An 18,155-nucleotide genomic window follows, 5' to 3' on the forward strand; every position below is an offset into this window, starting at 1 on the left:
TAGAGGTGTGTGTCTGTCTGTCTGTCCGTGGTATATATTTATTGTAGAGGTGTGTGTCTGTCTGTCTGTCCGTGGTATATATTTATTGTAGAGGTGTGTGTCTGTCTGTCTGTCCGTGGTATATATTTATTGTAGAGGTGTGTGTCTGTCCGTGGTATATATTTATTGTAGAGGTGTGTGTCTGTCCGTGGTATATATTTATTGTAGAGGTGTGTGTCTGTCCGTGGTATATATTTATTGTAGAGGTGTGTGTCTGTCCGTGGTATATATTTATTGTAGAGGTGTGTGTCTGTCCATGGTATATATTTATTGTAGAGGTGTGTGTCTGTCCGTGGTATATATTTATTGTAGAGGTGTGTGTCTGTCCGTGGTATATATTTATTGTAGAGGTGTGTCTCACCGTGGAATATATTTATTCATGATGGCGTAGAAGCAGTTGTAGAGATCGGAGCGGGGCAGCTGCAGGCCCAGCAGGGGTTTGAGGAGGTGAGGCCAGGAGAGATCAGGGGTGAAGGTGATGTTTCGGGACTTACAGTAGAACGTGATGACAGACTCTACGTCAGACACCATGTCACGCCCCTCCTCCTCCGCCACGCCCCCCAGCTGGTCTGGAGACAGGAAGCAGAGACACAGGGCTAGAGGTCCTTATTACACTTAGCCTTCACTGTCAGGACAAAGACAGCATGGAAACAGAGTTTAGAAAAATCCTCCTGGAGCCATATGTATCAAACCTCAAGAGTAGGAGTGCTGATCTAGGATTTTACATCAGAAAGAATAAGATGACATGGACAGGAGAGACCTGATCCTAGATCAGAATGAATAAGATGACATGGACAGGAGAGACCTGATCCTAGATCAGAATGAATAAGATGACATGGACGGGGGGGGGGGGGGACCTGATCCTAGACCAGCACTCCCACCATGAGACCTGATCCTAGACCAGCACTCCCACCATGAGACCTGATCCTAGACCAGCACTCCCACCATGAGACCTGATCCTAGACCAGCACTCCCACCATGAGACCTGATCCTAGACCAGCACTCCCACCATGAGACCTGATCCTAGACCAGCACTCCCACCATGAGACCTGATCCTAGACCAGCACTCCCACCATGAGACCTGATCCTAGACCAGCACTCCCACCATGAGACTGGATACATATGGCCCCAAGGCTAATTATGACTATCCAGCAGAGAACATTTCAAGCAAATGTGTCTTGTAGAAATGGATTGAAAAAAGATACTAGTAAACAAGATGCCAAAGAATAGAGTCTCAGGATTATTCAACCCACTAGAACATTCTCTCCCTCAGTTTGTCTCTCTTCACTGTGGCACCATGTGCTGGCCTACTCCTGGAGGTAAGGCCTGGGGCTTTCCTGGGCTCAGTGACCCATGAAGGTCTGCCTTTTCTGGGCTGAGCCCTGGAGCAGTCTCCATGTCCGTTCTGCTGCCTAACCCGCCCTGCTATCAGGCAGAGAAAGGACTGTGCAAAGCTGATGACAGCTGACAGTTTCTGCATAAGACCCAAACTGTATGAGAACCCAGCGTGTGTTCGGACTTGTGTTTCTATTGTCTATTCTCAACATTACCGACCTCGCTCCAGAAGACGGCATTACCGACCTCGCTCCAGAAGACGGCATTACCGACCTCGCTCCAGAAGACGGCATTACCGACCTCGCGCCAGAAGACGGCATTACCGACCTCGCGCCAGAAGACGGCATTACCGACCTCGCGCCAGAAGACGGCATTACCGACCTCGCTCCAGAAGACAGCATTAAAACTGAGCTATGCAAGAAAAATAATTATCCATCCTATGAAGTGTCTTGAGCAGGGCAGGTGTAATATAATATACACTGAACAAAAATGTAGTGTTGGTCCCATGTTTCATGAACTGAAATAAGATGCCAGAAATGTTCCATATGCACAAAAAAGTTATTTCAAATGTTGTGCACAAATGTGTTTACATCCCTGTTAGTGAGCATTTCTCCTTTTCCAAGATAATCCATCCACCTGACAGGTGTGGCATATCAAAAAGCTGATTAAACAGCATGATCATTACACAGGTGCACCTTGTGCTGGGGACAATAAAAGGCCACTCTTAAATGTGTAGTTTTGTCACAACACAATGCCACAGATGTCTCGTTTTGAGGGAGCGTGCAATTGGCATGCTGACTGCAAGAATGTCCTCCAGAGCGGTTGCCAGAAAATGTAATGTTAATTTCTCTACCATAAGCCGAGAATTTGGCAGTACATCCAATCAGCCTCACAACCGCAGACCACATGTACGGCGTCGTGTGGGCGAGCAGTTTGCTGATGTCAACATTGTGAACAGAGGGCCCCATGGTGGCGGTGGGGTTATGGTATGGGCCCCATGGTGGAGGTGGGGTTACGGTATGGGCCCCATGGTGGCGGTGGGGTTATGGTATGGGCCCCATGGTGGCGGTGGGGTTATGGTATGGGCCCCATGGTGGCGGTGGGGTTATGGTATGGGCCCCATGGTGGAGGTGGGGTTATGGTATGGGCCCCATGGTGGAGGTGTGGTTATGGTATGGGCCCCATGGTGGAGGTGGGGTTATGGTATGGGCCCCATGGTGGAGGTGGGGTTATGGTATGGGCCCCATGGTGGAGGTGGGGTTATGGTATGGACAGGCATAAACTACAGACAACAAACACAATTGCATTTTATCGATGGCAATTTGAATGCACCGAGATCCTGAGGCCCATTGTCGTACCATTCATCCGCCACCATCACCTCATGTTTCAGCATGATAATACACGGCCCCATATCGCAAGGATCTGTACACAATTCCTGGAAGCTGAAAATGTCCCAGTTCTTCCATGGCCTGCACACTCACCATTGAGCATGTTTGGGATGCTCTGGATTGACGTATATGACAGCATGTTGCAGTTCCTGTCAAAATCCAGCAACTTCACACAGCCATTGAAGAGGAGGTGGGACTTTCATTCCACAGGCCACAATCAACAGCCTGATCAACTCTATGTGAAGGAGATGTGTCGCGCTGCATGAGGTAAATGGTGGTCACACCAGATACTGACTGGTTCTCTGATCCACACCCCTACCTTTTAAAAAGGTATCTGTGACCAACAGATGCATATCTGTATTCCCAGTCATGTGAAATCCATAGATTAGGACCTAATGAATTTATTTCAATTGACTGATGTCCTTAAAAGAACTGTAACTCAGAACAATCTTTGAAATTGTTGCATATTTTTGTTTCAGTATATAAACAAACAGTGCCTTGGGAAAGTATTCAGAGCCCGTGACTTTCTCCACATTTCGTTACGTTACAGCCTTATTCTAAAATGTATTTAACCAAAAAAAAATCCTCAGCAATCTACACACAATACCCAATAATGACAAAGTGAATACAGGTTTTTAGAAATGAATTAGAATTCTAAAACAAAACAAATTCAAAATTTATTTATATAGTCCTTCTTACATCAGCTGATGTCTCAAAGTGCTGTAAAGAAACCCAGCCTAAAACCCCAAAACAGCAAGTAATGCAGGTGTAGAAGCACGGTGGCTAGGAAAAACTCCCTAGAAAGGCAGAAACAGAAATACCTTGTTTACATAAGTATTCAGACCCTTTGCTAAGAGACTCAAAACTGAGCTCAGGTGCATCCTGTTTCCATTGATCATCCTTGAGATGTTTCTACAACTTCATTAGAATCCACCTGTGGTAAATTAAATTGATTGGACATGATTTGGAAAAGCACACACCTGTCTATATAAGGTCCCACAGTTGACTGCATGTCAGAGCAAAAACCAAGCCATGAGGTCAAAAGAATTGTCCGTAGAGCTCCGAGACAGGATTGTGTCGAGGCACAGATCAGGGGAAGGGTACCAAAATATTTCTGGAGCATTGTTGGTCCCCAAGAACACAGTGGCCTCCATCATTCTGAAATGGAAGAAGTTTGGAACTACCGAGACTTTACCTACAGCTGGCCTCCCGGCCAAACTGAGCAATCGGAGGAGAAGGGCCTTGGTCAGGGAGGTGTCCAAGAACCCAAGAGCTCCTGAGTTCTTCTGTGGAGATGGGAGAACCTTCCAGAAGGACAACCGTCTATGCAGCACTCCACCAATCAGGCCTTTACGTAGAGTGGCCAGATGGAAGCCACTCCTCAGTAAAAGACAAGACAGCCCGCTTGGCGTTTGCCAAAAGGCACCTAAAGGACTCTGATCATGAGAAACAAGATTCTCTGGTCTGATGAAGCCAGGATTGAACTCTTTGGTCTGAATGCCAAGCGTCACGTCTGGAGGAAACCTGCACCATCCCTACGGTGAAGCATGGTGGTGGCAGCATCATGCTGTGGGGATGTTTTTCAGTGGCAGGGACTGGGATACCAGTCAGGATCAAGGGAAAGATGAACAGAGCAAAGTACAGAGAGATCCTTGATGAAAACCTGTTCCAGAGAGCTCAGGACCTCAGACTGGGGCGAAGTTTCACCTTCCAACAGGACAACGACCCTAAGCACACAGCCAAGACAACGCAGGAGTGGCTTTGGTACAAGTCTCTGAATGTCCATGACTTTCCCAGCCAGAGCCCGGACTTGAACCCGATCGAACATCTCTGGAGACCTGAAAATAGCTGTGCAGCGACACACCACATTCAACCTGACAAAGCTTGAGAGGATCTGCAGAGAAGAATGGGAGAAACTCCCCAAATACAGGCGTGCCAAGCTTGTAGCGTCATACCCAAGAATACTCGAGGCTGTAATCGCTGCCAAAGGTGCTTCAACAAAGTACTGAGTAAAGGGTCTGAATACTTAAAAAAAAAAAAATTAGCAAAAATGTCTTTGCTTTGTCATTATGGGGTATTGTGTGTAGATTGATGAGGGATAAAAATGATTTAATCAATTTTAGAATAAGGCTGTAACGTAACAATGTGCAAAAAGTCACGGGGTCTGAATACTTTCCGTAGGCACAGTACCAATCAAAAGTTTGGACACCTCATTCCAGGATTTTTTATTTATTTTTAAACTATTTTCTACATTGTAGAATAATAGTGAAGACATCAAAACTATGAAATAACACATATGGAATCATGTAGTAACCAAAAAAGTGTTAAAGAAATCAAAATATATTTTATATTTGAGATTCTTCAAAGTAGCCACACTTTGCCTTGATGACAGCTTTGCACATTCTTTGCATTCTCTCAACCAGCTTCATGAGGTAGTCACCTGGAATGCATTTAAATTAACAGGTGTGCCTTGTTAAAAGTTAATTTGTATAATTTCTTTCCTTTTTGATGCATTTGTCACAACACAACTGATTGGCTCAAGGTAGGGGTGGTATACAGAAGATAGCCCTATTTGGTAAAATACCAAGTCCATATTATGGCAAGAACAGCTCAAATAAAGCAAAGAGAAATGACAGTCAAAATGATCAAAAACCAGAAAGAGACACTAAATTCTACAACCACCTAAAAGGAAGTGATTCCCAAACCTTCCATAACAAAGCCATCACCTACAGAGAGATGAACCTGGAGAAGAGTCCCCTAAGCAAGCTGGTCCTGGGGCTCTGTTCACAAACAGACCCCACAGAGCCCCAGGACAGCAACACAATTAGACCCAACCAATCTATTGAGAAAACAAAAAGATGACACATTGGAAAGAATTAAGTAATTAACAAAAAAAAAAAATGAGCAAGCTAGAATGCTATTTGGCCCTAAACAGAGAGAACACAGTGGCAGAATACCTGACCACTGTGACTGACCCAACATGAAGGAAAGCATTGACTATGTACAGACTCAGTGAGCATAGCCTTGCTATTGAGAAAGGCCGCTGTAGGCAGACCTGGCTCTCAAGAGAAGACAGGCTATGTGCAACACTGACCACAAAATGAGGTGGAAACTGAGCTGCACTTCCTAACTTCCTACCAAATGTATGACCATATTAGAGACAAATATTTCCCTCAGATTACACAGACCCACAAAGAATTAGATAACAAACCAAATTTTGATAAACTCCCATATCTACTGGGTGAAATACCAGTGTGACATCACAGCAGCAAGATGTGTGACCTGTTGCCACAAGAAAAGGTCAACCAGTGAAGAACAAACACCATTGTAAATACAACCCATATTTATGTTTATTTATTTTCCCTTTTGTACTTTAACTATTTACACAGCGTTACAACACTGTATATAGACATAATATGACATTTGTAATGTCTTTATTCTTTTGGAACTTCTGTATGTGTAATGTTTACTGTTAATTTTTATTGTTTATTTCACTTTTGTATATTATCTACTTCACTTGCTTTGGCAATGTTAACATATGTTTCCCATGCCAATAAAGCCCCATGAATTGAAATGACAGTCCATCACTAGTTTAAGACATGTCAGTCAAACCAGAACATTTCAAGCTCTTTGAAAGCTTCTTCAAGTGCAGTCACAAAAACCATCAAGCGCTATGATGAAACTGGCTCTAATGAGGACTGCCACAAGAATGGAAGACCCAGAGTTACCTCTGCTGTAAAAGATAAGTTCATTAGAGTTACCAGCCTCAGAAATTGCAGCCCAAATAAATGCTTCACAGAGTTAAAGTAACAGACACATCTCAACATCAACTGTTCAGAGGAGACTGTGTGAATCAGGCCTTCATGGTCAAATTGCTACAAAGAAACCACTACTAAAGGACACCAATAAGAAGAAGAGACTTGTTTGAGCCCAGAAACACCAGCAATGGATATTAGACCTGTGAAAATCTGGTTTGCGCTTAGTGGGACTATCATTTGTTTTTTGACAGGACAATGACCCAACACACCTCCAGGCTGTGTAAGGGCTATTTGACCAAGAAAGAGAGTGATGGAGTGCTGCATCATATGACCTGGCCTCCAAAATCACTCAACCTCAACCCAATTGAGATGGTTTGGGATGAGTTGGACCGCAGCCAATAAGTGCTCAGCATATGTGGGAACTCCAAGACTGTTGGAAAAGCATTCCAGGTAAAGCTGGTTGAGAGAATGCCAAGAGTGTGCAAAGCTGTTATCAAGGCAAAGGATGGTTATTTTTAAGAAACTAACATATATTTTGATTTGTTTAACACTTTTTTGGTTACTACATGATTCCATATGTGTTATTTCATAGTTTTGATGTCTTCACTATTATTCTACAATGTAGAAAATAGTAAAATTAAAGGAAGAAACCTTGAATGAGTCAGTGTGTCCAAACTTTTGACTGGTACTGTGTATATATATATATATGTATAAATATATAAAACGTAGATACTGTATGTAACAGTCACTCACCAATAAGCTGCTGGCAGCGGGTGTGTATAAGGGTCTGTTCTGGAAGATCCAGGACTCCATCCCATGAGGACAGACTGTCTCCTTTACCTGCCACATTCAGCGCAATCTGACAAAACACACCAACTAGTTAGTAGCTAACAGACAGGACCAGATCATCAGTTAGTAGCTAACAGTTACCCCAACACACAGGAGGAGAGACTGGGAAACTACTGAGAACCACTGATGGCCCAGAGTTGTTCCCGGTCAGGTAAACCTCCTGGCTCTAGCTATGAGACATGCTCAGTCTATGCTAGTCTTCTGTTCTCCTCAGAAGCAGCTAATCAACAGTGGAGTGTCTGCTAACTTTGGGGGTCAACAAACCAATTATCAGCTCAACAGATTAGAGATGTCCCCCCCCTCCCTGGTCCCTCACCCTGACCCCCCCCCCCCCCCCGGTCCCTCACCCTGACCCCCCCCTCCCTGGTGCCTCACCCTGACCCCCCCCCTCCCTGGTCCCTCACCCTCTGACCCCCCCTCCCTGGTCCCTCACCCTGACCACCCCCCACCCCTCACCCTGCCCCCCCTACCCCTCCCATTCCATCCCTAGTCTAATTCCTCCCCATCTGTTACGGTAGGCCGAACCCACGACCCCTGATCTAGCTCACCTTCCACAGCTTGGCTCTCTGCTGGGCTGGTAGCTCCTGGACTCGAATACCTCCCCCGGCCTCTCCCCCATCCAGCCCCAGACCTCCCCCCAGCTCCCCCTGTAGGTCCATCTCTAGCTCCAGGTCAGAGCCTCCAGAGTCCAGGGCCTCAGCCAGATCCTGATCCCTGCAGGACAGAGAAACAGCAACACTATCAGAACGACATCTAACGCCTATAGAACAAACATTTTTTTAGGGCAACGTTGCAAGACAGGACAGAGAACAATACAGGACAGGTCAGAAAGCAAGAAAGGACCGCTCAGAACAAGACAGGACAGGTCAGAAAGCAAGAGAAAACAGGTCACAGAACAAGACAGGACAGACAGCAACACAGGACAGCTCAGAGAACAATACAGGACAGGTCAGAAAGCATGAGAAAACAGGTCACAGAACAAGACAGGACAGCTCAGAACAAGACAGGACAGTTCAGAAAACACGACAGGACAGGTCAGACAGCAACAAAGGACAGGTCAGACAGCAGCACAGGACAGGTCAGAGAGACAAACACTGTTTAACCCCTACATTTTTCAGCAACGCCAATAACACTTCAATACTGATATGCTATTTGTTTGACTGCTGTTTCATCTGTACACAGGGCTTTTCCAAATGCCACGAGGACGAGTCTATTTCTGTCACCCGCTGAGCATCAAACACATTCTAATGTAAATCAAAGCATCGGCCACAACCTGGACATTCAGTTTACAGCTTGTGTCTGTATCACTGCTAGCCAACAGATAAACACTTTACTGCTGTCACATTAAACGAGATGACAAGGGATTGGTGGGATCTCTTTTATATAGTAACTGATAGGGTAAGCAGCTCAACAGAACAAGAGGAGAGTGGTCAGAGTGCCCTGCCGTTACCATGGTATCCAGGCTGCCTGACCCTAGCAGTAGTAAGGCTAAGCTAGAAACAGTAAGCTACATTGACTTCCTGTATCAAATATGGTCTGCAGTAACTAACAGGTGTTGGAATCTGATAATATGATAGGCATTTGTATTTATTATTAGATCCCCACAAATCTTCCTTGGGGTTTGGACAAAACTTAGGCATTTTATACAATTTTAAAACAGGTCAGACACCTGACCACGACTGAACAGTAGTCCAGGCGCGACAAAACCAAGGCCTGTAGGACTTGCCTTGTTGATAGTGTTGTTAAGAAGGTAGAAACTAGGGCCTGTAGGACCTGCCTTGTTGGTAGTGTTGTTGAAGGTAGAAACTAGGGCCTGTAGGACCTGCCTTGTTGATAGTGTTGTTTAGAAGGCAGAGCAGTGCTTTATTATGGACAGACTTCTCCCCATCTTAGCTACTGTTGTATCAATATGTTTTGACCAGGACAGTTTACAATCCAGGGTTACTCCAAGCAGTTTAGTCACCTCAATTTGCTAAATGTCCACATTATTCATTACGAGATGTGGTTTAGGGTTTAGTGAATGATTTGTCCCAAATACAATGCTTTATAAATATTTAGGACTCTTAATCCTTGACACTCACTCTGAAACTAACTGCAGCTCTTTGTTAAGTGTTGCAGTCAATTCAGTCGCTGTAGTAGCTGATGTGTATAGTGTTGAGTCATCTGCATACATAGACACTCTGGCTTTCCTCATAGCCAGTGGCAATTCATTAGTAAAGATTGAAAAAAGTTAGGGGCCTAGACAGCTGCCCTGGGGAATTCCTGATTCTACCTGGACTATGTTTGAGAGGCTTCCGTTAAAGAACACCCTCTGTGTTTTGTTAGACAAGTAACTTCTTATCCACATTATAGCAGGGGGTGTAAAGCCATAACAGATACGTTTTTCAAACAGCAGACTATGATCGATAATGTCAAAAGCTGCACTGAAGATAGCCCCACAACCTTTTTATCATCAATTTCTCTCAGCTGACCAATCAGCCTGTTACCAACTCTTAGTAAACTTCTGGAAAAAAATGGTGTTTGACCAGATACAATGCTAACAGACTTTTAGCACGCATATAGGGAAGGACATTCAACAAGCACAGCACTTACACAAATGACTGATGATCAGTCATCAGTCATTTCCAGAAGTTTACTAAGTGTTGGTTACAGGCTGATTACTGGCTCAAATAGCCGACCAAAGGGGGCTTTACTATTCTTGGGTAGCGGAATGACTTTAACTTCCCTGCAGGCCTGAGGGCACACGCTCTCTAGTAGGCTTGGATTGAAGATGTGGCAAATAGGAGTGGCAATACCGTCCGCTATTATCCTCAGTAATTTTCCATCCAAGTTGTCGGACCCCGGTGGCTTGTCATTATTGATAGACAACAATGATTCTTTCACCTCTTCCACACTAAGTTCACGGAATTAAGAAATTACAATGCTTGACTTTCATAAATTGGTCAGATATACTTGGATGTGTAGTGTCAGCGTTTGTTGCTGGCATGTCATCCCTGAGTCTGCTAATCTCGCCAATGAAAAAATCATTGAAGTAGTTGGCAATATCAGTGGGTTTTGTGATAAATGAGCATCTGATTCAATGAATGATGGAGTGGAGTTTGCCTTTTTAACCAGAATGTAATTTTAGGTGCTCCACAGCTTTTTACTATCATTCATCTTTGTTTCATAGTATAGTTTATTTAGTTTGATTTCTTAATTTGCAGTACATTTGACAATCAGTTACTTTCATTTACTTTTACCAGACTTACTTTCCATACCCTTTTGCCTCATTCCTCTCAACTAGAGGTCGACCGATTATGATTTTTAAACGCCGATACCAATTATTGGAGGACCCCAAAAAAAAGCCGATACCGATTAAATTGGCCGATTTTTATTTATTTATTTGTATTAGTGACAATTACAACAATACTGAATGAACACTTATTTTAACTTAATATAATACATCAATAAAATCTATTTAGCCTCAAATAAATAATGAAACATGTTCAATTTGGTTTAAATAATGCAAAAACAAAGTGTTGGAGAAGAAAGTAAACGTGCAATATTTGCCATGTAAGAAAGCTAACGTTTAAGTTCCTTGCTCAGAATATGAGAACATATGAAAGCTGGTTGTTCCTTTTAACATGAGTCTTCAATATTCCCAGGTAAGTAGTTTTAGGTTGTAGTTATTATAGGAATTATAGGACTATTACTCTCTATAGGATTTGTATTTCATATACCTTTGACTATTGGATGTTCTTATAGGCACTTTAGTATTGCCAGTGTAACAGTATAGCTTCCGTCCCTCTCCTCACTCCTACCTGGGCTCGAACCAGGAACACATCAACAACAGCCACCCTCGAAGCAGCGTTACCCATGCAGAGCAAGGGGAACAACTACTCCAAGTCTCAGAGCGAGTGACGTTTGAAACGCTATTAGCGCGCACCCCGCTAACTAGCTAGCCATTTCACATCGGTTACACCAGCCTAATCTTGGGAGTTGATAGGCTTGAAGTCATAAACAGAGCAATGCTTGAAGCATTGCGAAGAGCTGCTGGCAAAACACACAAAAGTGCTGTTTGAATGAATGCTTACGAGCCTGCTGCTGCCTACCATCGCTCAGTCAGACTGCTCTATCAAATCATAGACTTAATTATAATATAATAAACACACAGAAATATGAGCCTTAGGTTATTAACATGGTCGAATCCGGAAACTATCATCTCGAAAACCAAACGTTTTTTTCTTTCAGTGAAATACGGAACCGTTCCATATTTTATCTAACTGGTGGCATCCCTAAGTCTAAATATTCCTGTTACATTGCACAACCTTCAATGTTATGTCATAATTACGTAAAATTCTGGCAAATGAGTTCGCAACGAGCCAGGCGGCCCAAACTGTTGCATATACCCTGACTCTGCATGCAATGAACGCAAGAGAAGTGACACAATTTCATGTTAGCAGGCAATATTAACTAAATATGCAGGTTTAAAAATACATACTTGTGTATTGATTTTAAAGAAAGGCATTGATGTTTATGGTTAGGTACATTGGTGCAACGACAGTGCTTTTTTCGCAAATGCGCCGTTTGTCGTAGTTGGCTGTGATTCGATGATAAATGAACGTGAACCGCATCGATTATATGCAACGCAGGACAAGCTAGATAAACTAGTAATATCATCAACCATGTGTAGTTAACTAGTGAATATGTTAAGATTGATAGTTTTTTATAAGATAAGTTTAATGCTAGCTAGCAACTTACCTTGGCTTCTTGCTGCCCTCGCGTAACAGGTAGTCAGCCTGCCATGCAGGCTCCTCGTGGAGTGCAATGTAAGGCAGGTGGTTAGAGCGTTGGACTGGTAACCGGAAGGTTGAAAAAACGAATCCCCCCTGAACAAGGCAGTTAACCCCCGTTCCTAGGCCGTCATTGAAAATAAGAATGTGTTCTTAATCTGACTTGCCTAGTTAAATAAAGGTGTAAAAAAAAAAAATAATAATAATAATATTTTAAACGGCAAATCGGTGCCCAAAAATACCGATTGTTATGAAAACTTGAAATCGGCCGTAATTAAAATCGGCCATTCCGATTAATCGGTCGACCTCTTCAACAGACACAACCCGTCCTCGTGATTCCCTCCCTGTTACAACAGACACAACCCGTCCTCGTGATTCCCTCCCTGTTACAACAGACACAACCCGTCCTCGAGATTCCCTCCCTGTTACAACAGACACAACCCGTCCTCGTGATTCCCTCCCTGTTGTTACAACAGACACAACCCGTCCTCGTGATTCCCTCCCTGTTGTTACAACAGACACAACCCGTCCTCGTGATTCCCTCCCTGTTACAACAGACACAACCCGTCCTTATTAGCAGTGATTTCCTGCCTGAGACTGTGTCTCTGATCTCCCTGCTCATGAACAGTGTCTTTGTAACCACATAACTAATTACCAGGAAGGAAGGATACTGAAATGAATGGATTAACCAGGGCTCATTCTATGTGAAAGGTAGCCCAAGAAGTTCTCTTAAGGAGTCTACCGTTATTTCCTAAGGTCCAAGGACCTTATACGTTCTTTTCAGAGGTAAACTGGCTCTGGCAGACAAAAACAGACAAATTCTCCATCTAAACGTGAACGAATTCTCAATTGTGATACGATTCTAGAATTATAAAGCCCTTTAATTTCATATCAAAATCATTTCACAATGCTAAATAAAACACTTACCGTACACCAGTGGTGTTGACATTAGGGAGGGAAATGTTTTGTTTTCATGGCCTTATATTATTACAGAATATTGGATGACTGTCATTCATATTCAAATCAAATCTGATTGTATTAGGTCACATGCTAAACAACAGGTGTAGACTAACAGACCCTTCTCAACAATGCAGAGATACAAAATAGAGAAATAATAGAAAAGGTAAAACGTGTAATAATAAAAGCAATAATTCCTCCACAATGAGGAACAATAACATGGCTATATACACGGGGTACCAGTACAGAGTCCATGTACAGGGGTAATAACATGGCTATATACACGGGGTACCAGTACAGAGTCCATGTACAGGGGTAATAACATGGCTATATACACGGGGTACCAGTACAGAGTCGATGTACAGGGGTAATAACATGGCTATATACACGGGGTACCAGTACAGAGTCAATGTACAGGGGTAATAACATGGCTATATACACGGGGTACCAGTACAGAGTCGATGTACAGGGGTATGGGGTAATAACATGGCTATATACACGGGGTACCAGTACAGAGTCGATGTACAGGGGTAATAACATGGCTATATACACGGGGTACCAGTACAGAGTCCATGTACAGGGGTATGGGGTAATAACATGGCTATATACACGGGGGTACCAGTACAGAGTCCATGTACAGGGGTAATAACATGGCTATATACATGGGGGTACCAGTACAGAGTCGATGTACAGGGGTAATAACATGGCTATATACACGGGGTACCAGTACAGAGTCGATGTACAGGGGCTATGGGGGTAATAACATGGCTATATACACGGGGTACCAGTACAGAGTCGATGTACAGGGGTAATAACATGGCTATATACACGGGGTACCAGTACAGAGTCGATGTACAGGGGTAATAACATGGCTATATACACGGGGTACCAGTACAGAGTCGATGTACAGGGGTATGGGGTAATAACATGGCTATATACACGGGGTACCAGTACAGAGTCGATGTACAGGGGTAATAACATGGCTATATACATGGGGTACCAGTACAGAGTCGATGTACAGGGGTATGGGGTAATAACATGGCTATATACACGGGGTACCAGTACAGAGTCGATGTACAGGGGTAATAACATGGCTATATACACGGGGTACCAGTACAGAGTCGATGTACAGGGGTAATAACATGGCTATATACATGGGGTACCAGTACAGAGTCGATGTACAGGGGTATGGGGTAATAACATGGCTATATACATGGAGTATCAGTACAGAGTCCATGTACAGGGGTAATAACATGGCTATATACATGGGGTACCAGTACAGAGTCCATGTACAGGGGTATGGGGTAATAACATGGCTATATACATGGAGTACCAGTACAGAGTCCATGTACAGGGGTATGAAGTAATTGAGCTCAATGCATCAGTGATCAGTTCAGGCTACTACATGATACTCAAATTGTCCCTGTACCCATCTTGAAGTTGCTACAACCTAGCCTGTGAATGAAAGTTTATAACATTGCACAGGTCCAGAGACAAGTTGGAGTGATCAAGGTGACAGACGGTGACACATTCAATACCACCTTCCACACTCTTACCTGCATCTAGCTGATCTGGGGTGTAATCATTAGAGCAAGTGTTAGAACAAGTGTTTCTATATTGGACACATTCTGGCAGGTCCATCCCCGTTTCGTTTGCTTTCATTTAACAAAACGTTTTGCAACAGAATCAGCAGAATGGAGTACACCCCTGATCATAGCAACCACATACAGCATTATCACTTTGCGTGTTGTATAATTCCTTTTCACATCTACGCGCTCTCCTCCGCTCAACCTTTTCCCTTCGCTTGTGCACAACACAAAAGTCGTCTGTGACCAGGTGCAAAAAGCCTCTCCTAGCCAAACCTTTGTATCATAACCGCTAACCGCTTACAACGTTATCGGCGTATTAACGTTATACTCAACAAACTAGAACTAACGCGTTAGTAAACCCACAATCCAATCCTGTGTACAATCATGCAGTAGTGTACAGGAAGCAGTTTAGCGGTTATGCCGGCGGGCCCCGGGGGCAATACACTTCTAAAACCGAACGCTTATTTTGACTTGGAAGAGTTCCAGTGTTAGATAGCCTAATTATTTCTCACTGGCTTATTCATCCGTTGTCATGTCAAACAACAATGTACTCAAGGAGCTTCTCCCACTACATTCCAACTATAGAATTATAAATCACTATATTTCCATGATTCCAACAATTCACCAATTAACTAGTTCTAGGCGTTTTTCCCGTACCATGCTGCGTGGTAGAGTGTGAAAATGATAAGTGCAGGAAATACAGAAATGTATGAAAATGCAGAAAATGATTTTTGCTTTGATTTGGATTGAACCGTATAAATGGAGAAAGGCCCATTGAAATCACTATAATTGATGTGCGATTGTCCACCAGACGCGATCAGGACACGCAGGTTGAAATATCAAAACGAACGCTGAACCAACTATATTCATTTGGGGACGGGTTGTCCATGAAACGTTCATGGACATTTAGCTAGCTAGCATGCTGTTGCTAGCTAATTTGTCTTGGGATATAAACATCGGGTTGTTATTTTACCTGAAATGCACAAAGTCCTCTACTCTGACAATTAATCCACAGATAAAAGGGTAAATCGAGTTATTTTCTAGTAATCTCTCATCCTCCTTCTTCTTCTTTGGACGTTATATGGCGGTTGGTAACCAACTTTAAGGTGCATTACCACCACCAACTGGACTGGAGACCTCAGTTCATCTTTCAATCACCTACATGGGTATATGCTCCTAAAAACCAATGAGGAGATGGGAGAGGCGGGACTTGCAGTGCATCAAGCATCACAAATTGAACCAAGTTCTATTTTAGCGCCTGGCAACGCAGACGCGCACGAGCAGTGAGGGTGCAATGATTGAATAACACGCACAGGTACATTTATTTTACAATGCGAGCGGTGTGGTCAGCACGTTAGAGATGTCGACGATGAGTATGACGTGTCTGGTCTCTAACGCCGCATTCAAAACAATTGGGAACTCTGAAAAATATGAGGACAAATCATGACATCAGTGATCTTCAGGTCAGGAATTCGGAGCTCTAGAAAGAGGACCGAGTTAAATGTTCCCCCCCCCCCCCCCCCGAGTTCCCTGTTGTTTCGAACGTGGCGCAAAGCAGAGGAAGCTCCAATTCAAAATCAATTGGACAGCTCTGCATGCATTATAATGTAGAAATAGATTCGTTACTCACCAAATATGGAGTGTCACTGAGCAACCATCTTCATTTAGAGCCCATTACTGCGGGAACGTACTTCCAAAAAAAGGTATAAAGTAAACGAAAAAAAAACGATCTATTTGGCACCTCCAATTACTGCCAGACTTCACTCATTACTGCCACACAGGTCGGAAGTCTACAACAGGTCAATACATTGGAGGTCTTTAAGAGGCATTGTTTCAGTTGCTTGTATATTTTTTTAATGAACCTTTATTTAACTAGGCAAGTCAGTTAAGAACAATTCTTATTTACAATGATGGACTACCTCGGCCAAATCCGGAAAATGTTGGGCTAATTGTGCGCCGCCCTATGGGACTCCCAATCACGGCCGGATGTGATACTGCCTCTTGCACTGAGATGCAGTGCCTTTTCCCCGCTGCGCCACTCAGAAGCCCAAAATGTATACCTTTTTTTGGAAGTACATACCAGCCGTGATGGGAATAAATTAAGATTGTTGCTCAGCAAAACTGCATATTGCAGAGCTGTCTAATGGGAGTTTGAATCGGAACTTCGTGGGCGTTAGAGACCAGACACGTCACACACATTCAGCGTCGACATCTCTAGCTGCTTTAAAGACAACTAGAAACTCGGAAATAACCGAGGTCAAATCATGACGTCGGTGATCTTCAGGTTGAAATGTCATAGCTCTATAAAGATGACCGAGTTCCCGACGTCACGTTCAAAACACGTTTTTCCAGTCGGAGCTGGTTTTTTTCTCCCCCCGAGTTCCCAGTTGTATTAAACGCACTAAAATTGGAGATTTCCGTGTTCCCAGTTGTTTTGAACGCGGCATAACGCATAGCTACTGGGGCAGCCAGAACCTCACTTCACAGCCATCAGGACAACTTTGATGATAGGGGATGAGTGGCTACTGTTGACAATAAGAACAAAAAGCTAATCCATAACCTCTCGAGTCTGCAGCTAGCTAGCTAGCTAACGTTAGCAATATTTACACATCAAAACCCTCAACAAATACCAACAGTGTCGCTCAGGAATGACAACATTAGTTGTTGTTGAAACTAGCTAGCATTGTAAACAATGGTTATCGAATTGCCTAGCTACTTTTTTTGTGTGAAAGCCTACATAGGCTAACTAACGTTAGCCGGGCTGTTTCAGAGGAGAGCATCCGGCTAGTAGCTAATCGATACAGTCCAAAACCATCATCACCCCAAAACGAAAACGTACTTTACCAGATTTTAACGTAGCTAACAAATATTGTTTTATATTATTAAAATACTGATTCAACTGATGTCATAAGTATCTGTGACAACAGTGATAATTATATTAAATCTTACCAGCTGCCTTCAAGAACTTCCTCCACTGCATCCGCCATTGCTGTGTTGACGTCAACGTCAAAATTGCCGTCCAAAAGAGCACGGAGAGGATTCGATTAATGCCCCGGACCTTTAATGCCCCGAACTCGGTTCGTTTTGGAACCGGGCAGCCTCCGGGCAATGAGTCAGCCTGCTAGGGTCCCCGTTTTGGCAGACGGCGAAGTCGCCTAAAAAAAAAAGTGATGTAGGTTAAGTATGTCGAAAAAGGAGTAGGATTATGTGTTTTCACATGTAAAAGTATTGCTTCTGATAAGCATGGTTTATCTGACAATGAAAACAAAACTATATTTGAATGAAAATATGTTTCTGAGCGATGCATCAGGCTAAGTTTTTGACAACATGACCCAGCAGCGCAGTGTTCGATTTGAGAAGGCGCTCCTCTCTCACAGCTTCGACGATTCACGCCATAGCCCGGTACACCACAGTTTAGCATAATCGAATTCCCTCATTGTGTCGCGACGGCTGAGAAGACCACTTGTT

General features: G+C 43.5%; 1 protein-coding gene across 6 annotated transcripts in view; it reads right to left on the reverse strand.

Moving 5' to 3' along the window:
- Positions 1 to 17,753, reverse strand: part of tbc1d23 (TBC1 domain family, member 23) — a 63,775-nt gene extending 46,022 nt beyond the window's left edge. For 3 of the 6 annotated variants that reach the window (XM_082962805.1, XM_082962807.1, XM_082962804.1), the window contains exons 1-4: positions 17,637 to 17,753; positions 7,918 to 8,083; positions 7,274 to 7,379; positions 401 to 635 (exon numbers count right to left, since the gene is read on the reverse strand). In XM_082962805.1, the coding sequence (XP_082818931.1) occupies positions 401 to 635; positions 7,274 to 7,379; positions 7,918 to 8,083; positions 17,637 to 17,674 (545 nt within the window). In that variant the 5' untranslated portion in view covers positions 17,675 to 17,753. The remainder of the gene's footprint in view (positions 1 to 400; positions 636 to 7,273; positions 7,380 to 7,917; positions 8,084 to 17,636) is intronic. The other 3 variants (XM_082962808.1, XM_082962806.1, XM_082962809.1) reach the window with 2 other exon arrangements.
- Positions 17,754 to 18,155: the final 402 nt, after the last annotated feature.

Source organism: Salmo salar, chromosome 16 (genome assembly GCF_965601325.2).
Source record: "Salmo salar chromosome 16, fSalSal1, whole genome shotgun sequence".
Classification (NCBI taxonomy): Eukaryota; Metazoa; Chordata; class Actinopteri; order Salmoniformes; family Salmonidae; genus Salmo; species Salmo salar.